The following is a 15619-nucleotide window of genomic DNA, read 5'->3' as shown; positions in this document are numbered from 1 at the left end:
ACTCATAAAAAAATATTCAAAGACGACGACTTGAAAAGTTGAAAAGTTGTAAATTGTAAATGGGTAACGAAACCTTCGATGTCGTATTGGTGCGTTTATAATTGCATATTTGCGTGATGCAAATTTGAAATTGTTATTGTATGCATACTATTATTTTAAACTTGACGTTAACTCGACACTGTTCAACAAACGATACAAGTTTTTCCTCAAAACTGGTCTCACTGTTTTGACAATAGAGTTTTGGCGCGAAACTACAGCCTTGTGTTTTTTTTTATTATGTATTTAAATCCACCTTGCCGATTGCCGACTGATATTACATTGTAATTCGCGCAGAAACTAATGACTGTAGAGTAGGTACGAAGGAACCATTTTGGTAATTTGCTTCTCGTAACGTCCATTTGGTCCTTACTCGTTAGTCGATACTCGTCCTGCGCATTACATTTTTTGCGCTCATTGATCATTGGTTAACGCGAATGTTCATTGCATCGGTGTTCGATTGTAAACCTATAATATTTTAAAGTGCGCATTATTGATATTGTATTAACTTAATATTAATATTCGATCCAATTTCAGTATTATTATGGCCGAACTAAAGAAGCATTTGTACGTCCAAAAAAGAGGTATGTATCTTGTATTTAAAGAAGATTGTGTGTCTGCACATCATGTGTACTACACTATAGACATATGCATGGTTAATTAGAGAGCAAAATATTATTATATGCTATTGTGTTGTCTATGAAAAGCTAATCCAGGATTAGTAATTTTCATATAATATGCATCATTGTCTATTTTGTTAGTATTTTAAAATAATACCTAGGTTTAACTGAAATAAAAATAAAAAACAATAATATGTACATAATTTGGTTATAATTAATGTTTTAGATGGCAGTATTGAAAGTGTTCACTATGATGAAATTATTGCACGTATTAAACAGTTATGTTATGGCTTGGAAAAAATTGATCCAGTGAGTTTAATCAAAAATATTTTAATGAATATAATAATATGATTAAAGACGATATTACAGATATTATAATTATACAACTTATATATAAGTTATTTACATTATAGTTGAGTTTATATAACATAATATGCTATTAGAAGGTTGTGATAAAATTGCACACATTTTGTTTTTTTTCATAAAATAAGTTACTAAGCAGTGTTATATTTTTAGTGTAAAATCTTAGGTTATATTTCATAAAACTTTTATTAATTTTTTTAGGCTGCAACTGCAATTCATGTAATCAAAAAATGCCTTTACACTGGTATTACTACATCTCAACTTGACGATGCAGCTGCTGAAATGGCAATTACCATGGCTACTATTCATCCTGATTATGAAAAACTAGCAGCTCGTATTGCTATTTCTAATTTGCATAAGCAAACTAAAGAAAAATTTAGTGGTACATATTGTCATTAAATATAGATTAAATAGAAAACCAAATATTAGTTATATCTAGAGGAGGGAATTATTTGAAATAAGTTTTAAGTACTTAAATTAAAATAATATTATGTTTAATCTAAAAAAATAATTGTAAATTATGTAGTATTTAAAATAATAAGTAGTTGGTATGTAATTTATGCACCAAATATAGATTTATTTTATTTTATTCATAGATGTGATGGAGGATATCTATAAAAATGATGGTTATTGGAATATTGGTTTATCAGATGATATTTATGAAATTATCATGAAAAATAAAGATCAATTAAATGAAGCAATTAATTATGAAAACGATTATATTTTGGATTACTTTGGATTAAAAGTAATATTATATTTTGTTGTGTACATCATATTTATATTATATATCTACATTATTAATATTTATGTTTGAATTATATATTTATATTTTTTCAGTACTTAACCCAAAACTTTTTAGTTAAATATGAAAACCAAACTATTGAACGACCGCAACATTTATTTATGAAAGTTTCTGTAGGTATTCATAGAGATGATATTAACTCAGCTATTGAGACATACAAAATGTTATCTCAAAAGTTGTGTATGTTTTCTCCGGTAGTTATGCAATTGCAACCAGCTGCTAGAAAATTAAATGTATCAGTTATAAGGTACTATTTATAATTATATATATAAAAAAAAATTATTACTAATGTTTGTATTTTATTATTATATTAGTCATTATTCAATAGCAATGATAGCAGACAGCATTGATGGTATTTATGATACTCTAAACCGTTTATCAACATTTATTTTACCTTATTCGAGTACTGCTGTCCATGTGCACAAAATACGTGCTGCAGGCACTTATATTAAAGGCAGCAATGGGAAATCTAGTGGTCTTCCTCTTATGTTGAAGCAATATGATTCCATGGTCCGTAAAACAGAAACATTAGAAAGGCCTAAGAGCATTAAAGGCGTAGCAATTTATTGTGAATTATGGCATGCAGATATAATGAAAGTTATTGACCAAATTAGAAAGACTACTATTGCAGATATAAAATTAAAACACAGTCATCTAGCTTTATGGATACCTGATGAATTCATGAGAAGAGTACAAAATGACCAAATGTGGAGCTTTATGAGTCCTGATCATTGCCCTGGTCTTATAGAAGTTCATGGAGAAGAATTTGATAAACTTTATAATGAGTAAGAATTCAAAAAAATAACTGAATAAATCTCGTATTTAAATTATTATTATTATTTTTTATATTCTCAGGTATGAATTGAAAAGTAAAAGTTTTGTTATAAGACAAATCGAAGCAAGGAAATTATGGTCACAAATTATTCAATCTCAGATTGAAACAGGATTACCACTGTTATTATTTAAAGATGCATGTAATGCTAAAAGTAATGAATCTCATTTGGGAACAATCCAGTGTGCTGGAAGAAATGGAGATACTGTACAATTTACTGCATCTGATGAAGTAACATTATATATTATTTAACCTATATGAAATATATTAATTTATAACAATAAAAATAAGAAGGCAAATTATCTTCCATTGTATATGTTAAACACAGAGAGTTTATTGTAAATTTAATTTCAAAATTGTTTTATAGGTGGCCACATGCACTACTGCATCAATTTCAGTTGATATGTTTTTAACATCAGAAAATAATTTTGATTTTTATAAACTTAAGGAAGTAGCAAAGAAAATAACTTATGATTTGAATAAAATAATTGAAAATAATAATGCTATACTTAACGAGGTGAATTTCTTTACTTTTTCATAATAATCTCTTAAACAATTGTTTAACAAGTTTATTCTAGGAAGAACAATTGAAATTTGGTTTAAAACAAAATCAATTAGCCATTGGAATTGGTATCCAAGGATTAGCAGATTTATTTATTAAAATGAAATATCCTTTCGATAATAAAGAAGCTAGAGATCTTAATGTAAAAATTCACGAAACTATTTATTATGGTGCTTTAGAAGCTAGTAATGAACTAGCTGCTAAAAATGGACCATATAAAACATATTCAAATAGTCCGACAAGTAAAGGGGTAAGACAGTTAAATATTAATATTTAATTATTAATTGTATATAAACTTTTTAATTTGGTTCATGTAGTTATTACAATTTGATTTGTGGAATGTAAAACCTTCTAATTTATGGGATTGGAATAGCCTAAAAACAAAAATTGCACAACACGGACTACGTAATTCTCTAGTTACAGTTACTTCTAACACTGAAATTGAGTCCTCAATTTTTGGAAATGTGAATTCTATTGAACCATTAGATACAAATATTAAACGTAGATTTATTTCTCTGGGAGAAAGTAAACCAAAAGAAATTCAGGTAGTTTTAATTTGTTTAAGTTATTTATTTATTTTTATTTTTTAAATTGTTTGTCTTTAAGGTTGTTAATCCATATTTATTAAAAGATTTGCATGATCTTAACCTTTGGAATGAGAATATAATATCTGAATTGGTGAATAATAAGGGTTCAGTACAGGTAATTTATTAAAAATTAGGTATCAGACATTTAACACTAATAAGCTAATGTGTTTAGGAAATTAAAGGCCTGCCAGAAGATTTAAAAAAATTATACCGAACAAAATGGGAAATAGATCAAAAATCTTTGGTGGTTATGGCTGCTGAACGTGCTCCATTTATTGATCAATCACAAGCTTTTTCTCTTAATATGGTTAAAGCAAATGAGGAAATAATTTCTGAAATGCACATGTCAACATGGAAAATGGTAATCTTAATAATTTTAAAACATTTAGTAGAAAGTTTTTATAAATATAATTAAATTTTTTTAAGGGTTTAAAAACTGGTGTATGTCAATTAAGGATTAAACAAACTGAAGAGGACCTACGAGATTAATAATTTTTGTAAATATTATGGTATTTTTTTTATCGTTTTTTTTTTTTTTAAATTAAGTGTATAATTTAAAAATATTTTTAGACCCTCATATTTTATAAATTTATAATGCTTAGTATATTTTGTATTATACAATAATTTCATTTGGTTAATTTTAATTTTACTATTACACTATTAAATATTAAATTCTATTTCTATAACAATTGTTTATTGTCTATACTAGAGTTTAGATTAAAGTGGTTGTGATGATTTGATGTGGATGTGAAGTAGGGTGGTTTATCGATAATAGTTCCACATTTCCCCCCTACTGATTCATTTTATTTATAAATTATAAAATTAGTTACTGGTTAATTGTGTTTAATATCTATGCACTAAATCTAGAAATTATTGATCTAGAGGTTTTAATAATTAATAAGTATTTATAATTTCTTTTTATGACTATAATCTATTAGCCATTTAAATATTTTTATTTTATTTTATTTTGTAGTCCATTTATGGACTAAAAATCATAATTTAGTATAATTACTTAGTATTTAGGTTCATTTATTTATTTTGTTTATTTTTGATACAAAATAGGCTAAGACCTTAGACTGACAAGAATATATTTAATAATAGTATACAATAATTAATAACAGTACTTAATCCGAAAAGCAAATATTTTTATATGGAGCTAGTGTGGTGTTAGTTAGCGAGACTGCGAGGGTTATAATATAGTAGATTAGATGATAGTTATAGATGTAGTTTTTGGTGTATAGTGGGATTGCAAAAGAAATATGAATGAACCTTGAATTTTACTTGTAAAAAGAGGTATAATGTATCAATAAACCATTGATGAAATTTTTGAACCTAGTTGAAAATATGACCCTCAAATCAGGGAATATGCCGTTGTGTTCACTGTGTGTGAGCACTATAGAACTGAAGAATATTTTACATTGAGCTTTTAATTTAGTGGTATAGTCTGTTAAATTATGAATTTGAAAACAACTTATACTTTGGGTACACTTCAATAAATGGAATTCTATTTATAAATGAAAGCAAGGGTAGGTTTTACATTATATTCTAATTCCTTTGTATGATAACAGTTAACTTAGTGTTAAAACAACTATTATATTTCAAAGGTGTAATACTTTGACAATGCAACATTATATAGTGTGATTATAATTAATATTGTTGAACATACTCTAATTATTAGAGTCTAATACATACCCACTACTATAATTTTGTTAAAGATAATACATTATGACACACATGTTTATCTATATCTATATTAATTATGCAATTTTATAGACTACCCGTTAAAGATTAAAAAGTGGGTGACAGTGAAATAATATTGTTTTCTACCGCAGCAGTAAATTGTGTCTGACTATATTTTATTAACATCACCGCTGTAGTGTTTGCAAGCCTTTGTCCTTATAGATATATTATTGACTTGTTATTTATCTGTCTAGTGGCATATTCAATAATAAATCACTAAATATGTTTTCCAGTGGCGGTGCCAGATATTTTTTATTGGGGAAGGGGCAATACCGATTTTTTGTGTAGTTAATGTTCTAGACCATGTAGGTATAGACTAAGAAGGCTTATACTTTATTATTTACATAAATTCTATATAGGTAATTTAAGTGTATGGTTATTTTAATAAAATTAAAGGTTACTAATTTGGCTTATTTATGATATATTATAATTTTTAATTTAATTCATAAATACTAATAATTGTAGTTTATATAATTGAGGTATTTATTAGATATTTAGGTATACTACCTATGTAATATGTAAGTTAAAGTTAATAATTCAGCTTTCGCGAAATCATCGTAATATATTTTTTTCAATATAATATAATAACGCTGGGGTATTGAAACAACTGTAACGCACGATTTTAATATCAGAACGACTTGGACAAAGACAATAATAAACCGATATATTACATAGATAATTGCAGTAATGGTTAATATTGACAGCAGAATAGTGTCCTTGTTCGGCTTGTCCTCTACACATCTTTAAATCGTTAAATGTGACATTGTAACAATAATACTACACTCGTTAAACACTGAATATTGTATCATTATTATTGAACAAATTACTGGTTTTCAATCGTAACAATGTAGTCAAATAAGCCAATGCGGCAATGCCTAATACTCAATACCTACTCAATATAATATATATCTAATACATAGATACATTGATATACATAAATAGGGATATATATTTTAGGTATTCGTTTTAAATAGTATCATAATATGCATTGGGCCGTCGGGTGTTGTCCTAATTATGCATTGGGGATTCTGAAATAAAATATAAATTTAAGTATTCTATATTCCTACTCAATAGTTAAAGTTAATATTATTATTTGTTGTATTATAGTTTACCAAACATTATTAGTATAATAATTATTAGGTAATAGGTATAATGAATATGTTTTTTTAAATACCATATTTTTAAATTACCTCGAACCAATATAAAAATATAATTTTAACAAACAACTATGATGAGACCCTCTCTTATTAAAAGATATGTGCGAAGTGAGACTGAGCGGTAGGTGTAACTCGTAAAGTAACCTATCTACGTACAGTAATATAGTATAGGTAATAACTACTGCAAAGACCGATAAAGCTTGTTTCAGCGCATATTGTATTATTGTATCGAAAAAGTGAAATCTAAAATCGAGAAAAATCTTATTGCGTCGTGATGGACTTTAAAATGAAAACCGCGGGTTACGAATATCGATGTTTCGAGACCCCAATAGTAGCACGGAACAATAAATATATGATTGTAGCGGCATCGTTTTTCAGGGGTGGCGGTAGTGGTACCCGCCATGAGGGCGTGTCCTACAGTAGCAGCGGCATGTGTTATGCGATAATAATTAATAATACAATTTATAATAATAATCAGTAGGTAGGTGATTTTTGTATAATATAATTATATATATTAAGCCACAATCTGAATAATATCAATAGTTATTAATAATAAATAATAAAATAATATTAAAAAGCGACGACGAAAGTCCGAAAGTTGGTGTCGGCTACGTCGAGGTGAGTCATACGTATTCCAATCCCCTCCTAGTTTGCCCGGCCTAGACGACCGACAAGCGTGCACCGTGAGCCGGTCGCAGACAGTCGGACTTCGCTACTTACTAAATAGTTATTAGTGCGTTTTCAGCGACCGTTGGTGCATCATCTCACGTTCACGCCACCCGCTCAGCCGTTATAGCACGCGCATCACATTGATCGGTGTCTTCCATACAAGTCTAGGAGTCGTTGGTCGTTCGTAAACATGCCGAACATAATCAATGAGGTGAAGTTGGACTTCAAAGACGTGCTGCTTAGGCCGAAAAGGAGCACACTGAAGACCCGGGCTCAAGTGAGTGTTGCGCACAATACTCGGGTTTAAGGGACAAGATCGATATGTGAAATGTGAAAAAACTACAATTTTTTTTTCTGTCTTAGGTGGACTTGTTTCGACACATTACGTTTCGTAACTCCAAACGCACATATCAGGGTATACCGATGATGGCATCCAATATGGACACTGTCGGAACGTTCGAAATGGCAGCTGCCCTGGGAAAAGTAAGCATTCCAATTCCAACAATAACACGACTTTGTCAGTCATGAAAATAATTATATCCTGATAGTTATAAACTATTCATATTCCAAAACACACGTTTTAGATTTACACTACACATTGGTTGATTTGCATCAATTCATAATAATATTGTTTCCTCATAGATACCTAGACATTACAATTTTATTCAGTAGGTATCAAATATTTTAAAAAATTTTGTTTATAATATGTATTTTTCATTTTTCTCAATTGCACAGATTTAGTTAATATTAAATTATTTTTCTTCTTTTTACTATTTGTGTTAAATTTGATATAGTTTTATAATGTATTAGGTACAGTATTCCTGTTTTAGTGAATTAAAATTTATCACTTATAAAATTATCATCATTCATGTTTATAAAGAAGGTAATTAAATTTTTAGTAATTACTAAAATCTAACTTTCTATGTCTTTGACCTACTTATATTTTTCTTATCCATCTGTCATAATAATAATGATAATTACATTTTAAAACACCTCTTACATTTATATTTATAAATAGATTAAGCTAAAGTAAGGCAAGGACTGCTGAATGTTTTATTGGCAACTTAACAAAAAATATAAATTATTTAATTTTATTAAAATATTGCTATATTTGTTTATGAATATTGTATAATATGCATTTGGGTTATAGAAGTTTTCAGTTTTTAAGTTAAATATGTAAATATGAAACAATTTTCAGTATTTGCGGTTTGAAACATTTTCTGTTTAACTTTAAAATCATGTACCTTCTATAAAAATATTGATAATTGTAAACCAGTTTTAAATTATCAGCTCTCATAATTGATTAGCTCTTTTAAATTTGATTGTTCAAAAATATTTTTGCTCAATCTACATTAATTTTTACTGTAATTAAAATAATAATAAAAAAAATATATAGCATTTTAGTTTGAAATATTGCATTCACTGCATTAAACATTGTTATTCAACCATTTCAACCTATAGCAATGTAAATCTATTAATCAGCACACATATCCCTATAAATGTTTATACATGCAATTTAACAATATTGACTAGTACAATTATGTAACCATATATTTTATTCTTGTAAATTTAGAATTGTAATTCAGCTAAATTAAAAATGTTTATGTATAATATTAATGTTTACTGTAGGTAACTAAGTAACTATAAATTAGTATTATTAGGCAGTACTATGTGTGTATTTTATGCATAATATAATTGCTGTTTGTGATGAATGGAATTAAATATCAATAGGTAAAATTTTAGTTATAGATTTCTCTTATTATTATAGCTAAAATAGGAAGTCTATTATATAGATAAGTAAATAAGTAATCTCATAAAAAAATGCATTCTTAAATTATAGGTAATTTAAAATTAAAGAAAATAAGAATACAATACAATTAGTAATAAAAGCAAAACAAAAAGTAATAATGTCTTAGGTATATGGACTAAAGAAATACTTGATTAAAACTGACAACATTGTTTTTCACATTATTCGACTTCAAATATCAGCTAATTAGAATATATATAAATCATTAATACTAAATGTAGAAACTTGTTAATTTTATAAGTTGTAACACACTATTGTGAGTCATGATCGTTATCATTGTTTCGACGACGGTTTCACTAAAAATCGTTATTTTATGTTCACAATTTACATAGCATTATAGTAATACTGTAATAGCAGTACTTCGATGTTCCATTATAATATTTATCTAGATTGCATGTAATAATAATAAGACACGACTATAAAGCCTGGTACGCAACTGGTACGGTTTATGTTTGAAGTATAGTATAGAATGATAGCTTATGTAATTTTCTTATGAAATCTATACATTTTTTTAATTGGAATTAAAAGTTGTATTTAATATGTTTCTTTAGTTTCTTAGCTATTTTATTTTCTTGTGGATATTATAACATAAGATAGGTATTATACTATTACTATGTATAATTTATGTACATAATAATATATTGTCGTACTAAAAAGTTGTTATTTATGTTAGGTACATTAATTTGTTATTATTCATTTGACAAATTGGCAATATGTAATAAATAATCTGATTTCGTTGGATCCAATTAAACATATCTGGTTGTTTAATAATTGGATTGTAATTATAATCTATCAAAAGGCTGATTTAGCTTGAAATTATTGTTACAGTATACTATTTATTTGTATTTGTATGTTATAAATGGCTCGGGTTTTCTCTATGCACTTGATCAAAATAAATATTTAATTAGTTCTAAATAATTAATTATCGTCGTGTAGATTATTTACGAGAAATCTAAAACTGATTTGTGTATGAAATATTAATTTATTATTTAAACTACTCTTATATACTTCCATACAAATTCTATTAACTGTTGAAGTTGTTTGAAAAACGAAGGTCCAACAATGTATGATTGGTAATAATTTAATATTTACGATTTCTATCTATAAGTAAATGATATATATTATATAACCGTTCTACCATTGTCCAATGCGTGTAGAATTTAGATCTAAACTCAATGCCACATAATGGCAATATGTACCTATCACGTGATCGTTAAATTTACGTATTACAAACTTTTGATGTACTATGAATTGGCATGTGTCTGGTATTAATTGTTATCATAATATCTGTGTTTTTATCTACAATAATTAATAATAATTAGTATCCATAAATTTCTTCTTTGTTTTGTCTTCTGATTACTGAATAATATTTATATTATTCACGTGATCGCATGCAAAATAACGGCACGGCACGTGGCAAAGAGATTATTTTATCAAATTAAATATATATCCGCATTTTGTTTTGATGACTGATCAATATTACATTATTACGGTTCTAGGTCACTTTGTACGGTTGGGTAAAAAGGTACATTGCAGAACGCGGACACTTTGTACAATTATATACATACAGTATATATTATATACAATTTTATTAAATTTTTTATTGAGTTTAAATATTATTTGGTAAATCTAAGTATCTTATACATTCTCCCAAGTTTTTGGAAAGTTTTGCAAATTGGACATGTATTGGACGAATGTGGCAAAAATATAATTCTGGTGAAAATAATAAGCTACCTATTAACTTTATGTAACCAGCACCAAAACAAAGAAATAATTTTGAATTTTTAAATTCCATATATTATATATGTAGGTTTTAATATTATTTCTCGTTATTAACATATATTTATTTTGTACATATTTTTAATTGATTTAAACTGATATAGTAATATACTATATTTTATAACGTTTTTAGTAAATTTACTTTTTTTTATATTTAATTTTTACATTAATAATTTACATATTTAATTTAAAATCTTAAAATTATATGGTGATTTCTGGTAGCAAATTGGCTGTGGAAAAATGTTCAATACTTTTAAAAATTATCGAAAATAAAAATATATATATGAGAAGGTTTATGGAGTATCAGTTTTTGACAAAATTGATTTTGTTGCAATCTAAAAGAATTAAAAAATACTTAAAATATTCCCTTAAATATTTAATTTATACTAGCATTTTCTAGATATTTTATAATTTTAAAAATATTTTGGCTCTTTTTGAACTATTTGCAGACTTTTCTAGTTCGTTTTTCTATTATAATAGTTGCGTGGTGTATACAACAATGAAGATCTTTAATTGTTTAATTTTTAACTTCTTTATTATTTTTTTAATTTCCTATACATTCATTAATTAGGTTTGTTATCAATTCAAGAGTAACAATTTTAAATTTATAGTTTTGTCATTCGAAAAACGACTGGTAACTTATTTGGTATTGATATGAAATATTTCTATGTACTTACGCAGAGTAGTGCTAAACCGGTTAGTCAATCTTTCTAGTATCATTTTACATATAATTTTAATTATTTTTAAAGATGAAAATGCCGACAGAGTATATTCTGTATAGTTGACACCGCAAAGTTATTAAAACTTTTAATAAAAAGAAAAATTTGGAAAAAGTTTAGACTGCCTATTTTAAAATATATTTCAATTTCTACAGTACAATAATGGCTATTTCCAATTTCGATATGAATTGTTATCTGTCCACGTTTTTTTTCAGAGATTTAATTCGGTTGTTAGTGAATCTTAATGCAAAAAATCTAAGTACAAATCATAATTGCTTGTCTACCTCTATTGGCGAATTTATGCACTCATTTGGTATTAATATCACAGAATAAATTAATATTTTTTTATTGGTTATATTATATAAATATATATATATTATATTGATGATATATTTTTTTTATGATTTGTAAAACGTGCTTTTAATTGTTTAGTGAAAAATGGAATTGTTATTGCAGTACAATCTACATAATTGATATTTATATATGATTTTCTTGATAATCAATTATTTTGGGAATTTTTATTTTTTCTTGATCATCAATAGGTTTTATAAAAAAATCAGTTTTAATCATAGGTGCCCCGCCAGGAATGTTACCAGGGGGGTGCATCGTGCAAGTAGGTGTACGCTAATTTCTAAATAATGCTATATACGTAATAATAATAATATTAATAGTTAAATACGTAAAAATATTTTTTCAAATTGTATGACAATACAAAGTTATTTTAGTTTTTTTTTCAACGGCTGCTTTTTATATAATTGATTTAAAAGTACACTCCATATTTTCACTTAAATTCACTAGTTAATTGATTATTGTTTTTATGTGTTCTACGGATTTTAATAAATCGCGATTAATTGATTGTACATTTTTACATAAATGTTATGTCATTGAGAACAGAATATTAGAGGTCACTTAGTCACTAAACTTATTAGTTATTACAAATTTATTAGTCAGTATAGTTTTGTACAACTATAGTCTATAGTGCTTTCAAAAATAGTAATCCTTATTCCTTATAAGTACTAGATTACTTAGTATAGTATAGTATTACTTAGATACTTTCTTCCAAAGTTTCAACAATTTTAAAAAATCTTAAAATTACTTTGTGGTTCTCTATCCAACGTGTAATATTCATTGACGTCAATTTAATCCATTTTGTAGTTCAATGTTGTTAATATTGCTTTAGCTTATTAATACATATTTTGTTCTCATTATTGCATTTTTGTTAAAATGTTCAATAGACTTGGTTATTCTATTAATTTTACCAATACAATGCCTCTTATTATTTTCTTAATAATGATCATTGTATCCGACATAGATCGTTGAACCCGTTTTTGATTAGTATAGACTATAGAGTAATGTGTTTTTTTTATGAAGAAGGTCTAAAATAATTTAAATATAAATTGGACAAAACTGTGTTTGAACCTATAACATTGGTCATTGGACCTAACATTCTGAAACTACATTTGTCATTTCCAGTTATACGTCTCCCACGAAATATTTTTTGAATTTATTTTCACTAATATTTGATATATTATATGGGACATATAAAAATTGTATATTCAGATAACAACATTTTTAAGTTTAATATTTAACAAATATAATTCTCTTGTTTAATATTTTCCACCATGCTTTAAATTATTGTATAAATAGGTATAATAATTTTCGAATTTATTTATTTTTAGCATGGGCTATTTACTACAATCCACAAATATTATGAACCTGAAGAATGGTTAGAATTTGCCAACAGCAATAAAGACATTTTACCTCATATAGCTGTTACTTGTGGTATAAATGATCACGAATTTGAAAAACTCAAAAGAATATTGGAAGCTGTACCAGATATATCTTTTATCTGCCTTGATGTAGCTAACGGTTACACTCAACAATTTGTGGATATTGTTCGTAAAACGCGTACAGCATATCCACAACATACCATAATTGTAAGTATTTTCTATTTTTAAACCACACAATTACATTGTAATATAGGATTTAAGACTTAAATTAGTCATCCTTTAGTCTTAGTGTTTCTAATCCAATTCATTATTATTCATTTTTTCCTCCGTTCCAAGAATTTATATTTATAGCTATATTGTATTTACCTGTTTTTTGTCTTATGCTTGTATCCCATCCTTGGAACTTCTGGTTATATTGGTCAAAGTATGTATCTAACTACCTATATCACTACTTTGGGTGAACTTGGTTAAATCCACTGCCACATTATAGATTAAATTATATTTTTATAAACTATTTTAGAATATTTAATGTACAATGTAATTTATAAATAATTATTTTAAGGCTGGCAACGTGGTTACTGGTGAAATGGTTGAAGAATTAATTTTGTCTGGTGCTGATATCATTAAAGTTGGTATTGGTCCTGGATCAGTATGTACCACACGCATTAAGACTGGTGTGGGTTATCCTCAGTTAAGTACAGTTATTGAATGTGCTGATGCTGCTCATGGTCTGCAAGGACATATTATTTCTGTGAGTATTTATTTACTATTGCCATTGATTATAAATACTGTTTATAATCAATGCTATTACCATAATTATTAATTTTGTTTTATTATCAATATGCTAAAGAATTTGATACAAAATGTTTTTTTTTTTTTTATTAAATGTTGAATTTGAATTTAAATTATTTAACTATTAAAGGATGGTGGATGTGTTTGTCCTGGAGATGTTGCCAAAGCGTTTGGTGCCGGAGCAGATTTTGTTATGCTTGGTGGCATGCTAGCTGGGCATGATCAGAATGGAGGCGAGTTAACCATTAAACCAAATGGTACTAAGTGTAAATTATTTTATGGTATGAGTTCGTTAACAGCTATGAAGAAACATTCTGGGGGCAAAGCAGAGTACAGGTATGTTGTTATTATTATTATTATTATTATTATGTGTTATGGATATAATTATTAGTTTAATTTGTATTGATAATTTTAGAGCTGCTGAAGGTAAAGCTGTTGAAGTACCATACAGAGGTGATGTAAATGACACTATTCTTGATATACTTGGTGGACTTCGTTCAGCATGTACTTACACTGGAGCACATACATTAAAAGAGTTGCCTAAGCGTGCCACATTTATTCGATGCACTCAACAAGTAAACTCTGTGTACTCCAACATAACTACTCGAGAATAATTACCCATGTTCTATAATATTGTATAATGTATATTGTACATGATAATAAAGGTATTTATTTACCTGATATATGGTATAATATTCAATTATTGATTCTATAGTATGAATTATTCCAAAGTCACATTTTACATTACCTGAGCGTCTGTAAAATTTAAGACTGTATTTTTAAAAGTTGTATGATAGCTTTTATTTTTAAAAATAATTTCAATTTTGTGATCGAAATATTTTCTCATTGTTATTAATATTAATTTATTATTCGTAATCAATAATTAGTTAGTGATGTTAAAATTAATTTAAAAATACAATTTAGGTTAGGTCTGATTTTTAACACATTGATTTTTTTTAATATTTAAAATTTTATTCTTAATATTTTGAACATAAAATATTATGTTAGATTTATTACAACTGTTTATTTACCTTAAACAAAAAGTAACTCAAATTCTATGCAATATAATTCAAAAACTGTGATGTGATTTTTTTTCTATCTTTAGGAATATTTTTAGTTGTATAATTTTTAATTATATTTTATAACATAAGTTTTAAAAATGTATTAGTTATGTTGATTTTTATAGATTTCTAATCCTATTTATGATCTGACAACAATTGAATAATTTAATGCTAATAATTATTAAAAAAATAAACAAATTTATTTTGAGTATTTGTAAAATTATTTTAAAACTACTATAATTTACTTGTATTTTAATTGTTTAATCAACTAATAAACTAAAATTTGATTTAAATTTTATTGAATGTTTGATATTATGTTATGTAAGTATATTTAAAAAAAAAAAAAAATCAAAAACATTAGTA

The 15619-nt window shown here is 26.4% G+C and overlaps 2 protein-coding genes across 5 annotated transcripts; both read left to right on the top strand.

Annotated features, from left to right (window-relative positions):
* The first annotated feature begins 281 nt into the window (after positions 1–281).
* Positions 282–4491, top strand: LOC132917324 (ribonucleoside-diphosphate reductase large subunit-like). 2 transcript variants are annotated; one of them, XM_060978023.1, is made up of 14 exons: positions 282–519; positions 574–620; positions 883–965; positions 1221–1401; positions 1616–1764; positions 1857–2068; positions 2136–2606; positions 2677–2884; positions 3021–3170; positions 3232–3465; positions 3533–3760; positions 3822–3917; positions 3975–4163; positions 4229–4491. In XM_060978023.1, exons 2-14 carry the CDS (start codon positions 581–583, stop codon positions 4289–4291), a joined length of 2304 nt encoding a protein of 767 aa, XP_060834006.1. In that variant the 5' UTR covers positions 282–519; positions 574–580; the 3' UTR covers positions 4292–4491. The 2 variants fall into 2 exon arrangements, with proteins under 2 accessions (XP_060834006.1, XP_060834005.1); XM_060978022.1 differs by having other exon boundaries at positions 282–620.
* A 2668-nt stretch (positions 4492–7159) lies between these two features.
* On the top strand, positions 7160–15549 carry LOC132917325 (GMP reductase 2-like). 3 transcript variants are annotated; one of them, XM_060978026.1, is made up of 7 exons: positions 7160–7317; positions 7445–7645; positions 7732–7851; positions 13353–13610; positions 13966–14154; positions 14326–14531; positions 14611–15549. In XM_060978026.1, the coding sequence occupies exons 2-7, from the start codon at positions 7559–7561 to the stop codon at positions 14807–14809; spliced, it is 1059 nt and encodes a 352-aa protein (XP_060834009.1). In that variant the 5' UTR covers positions 7160–7317; positions 7445–7558; the 3' UTR covers positions 14810–15549. The 3 variants fall into 3 exon arrangements, with proteins under 3 accessions (XP_060834009.1, XP_060834008.1, XP_060834007.1); XM_060978025.1 differs by having other exon boundaries at positions 7434–7645; XM_060978024.1 differs by lacking the exon at positions 7160–7317 and having other exon boundaries at positions 7376–7645.
* The last annotated feature ends 70 nt before the right edge of the window (positions 15550–15619 follow it).

Source organism: Rhopalosiphum padi, chromosome 1, assembly GCF_020882245.1.
Source record: "Rhopalosiphum padi isolate XX-2018 chromosome 1, ASM2088224v1, whole genome shotgun sequence".
NCBI classification, from domain to species: Eukaryota; Metazoa; Arthropoda; class Insecta; order Hemiptera; family Aphididae; genus Rhopalosiphum; species Rhopalosiphum padi.
Note: the sequence above shows the minus strand (reverse complement) of the source record. Positions and strands in the feature narration are given on the sequence as shown.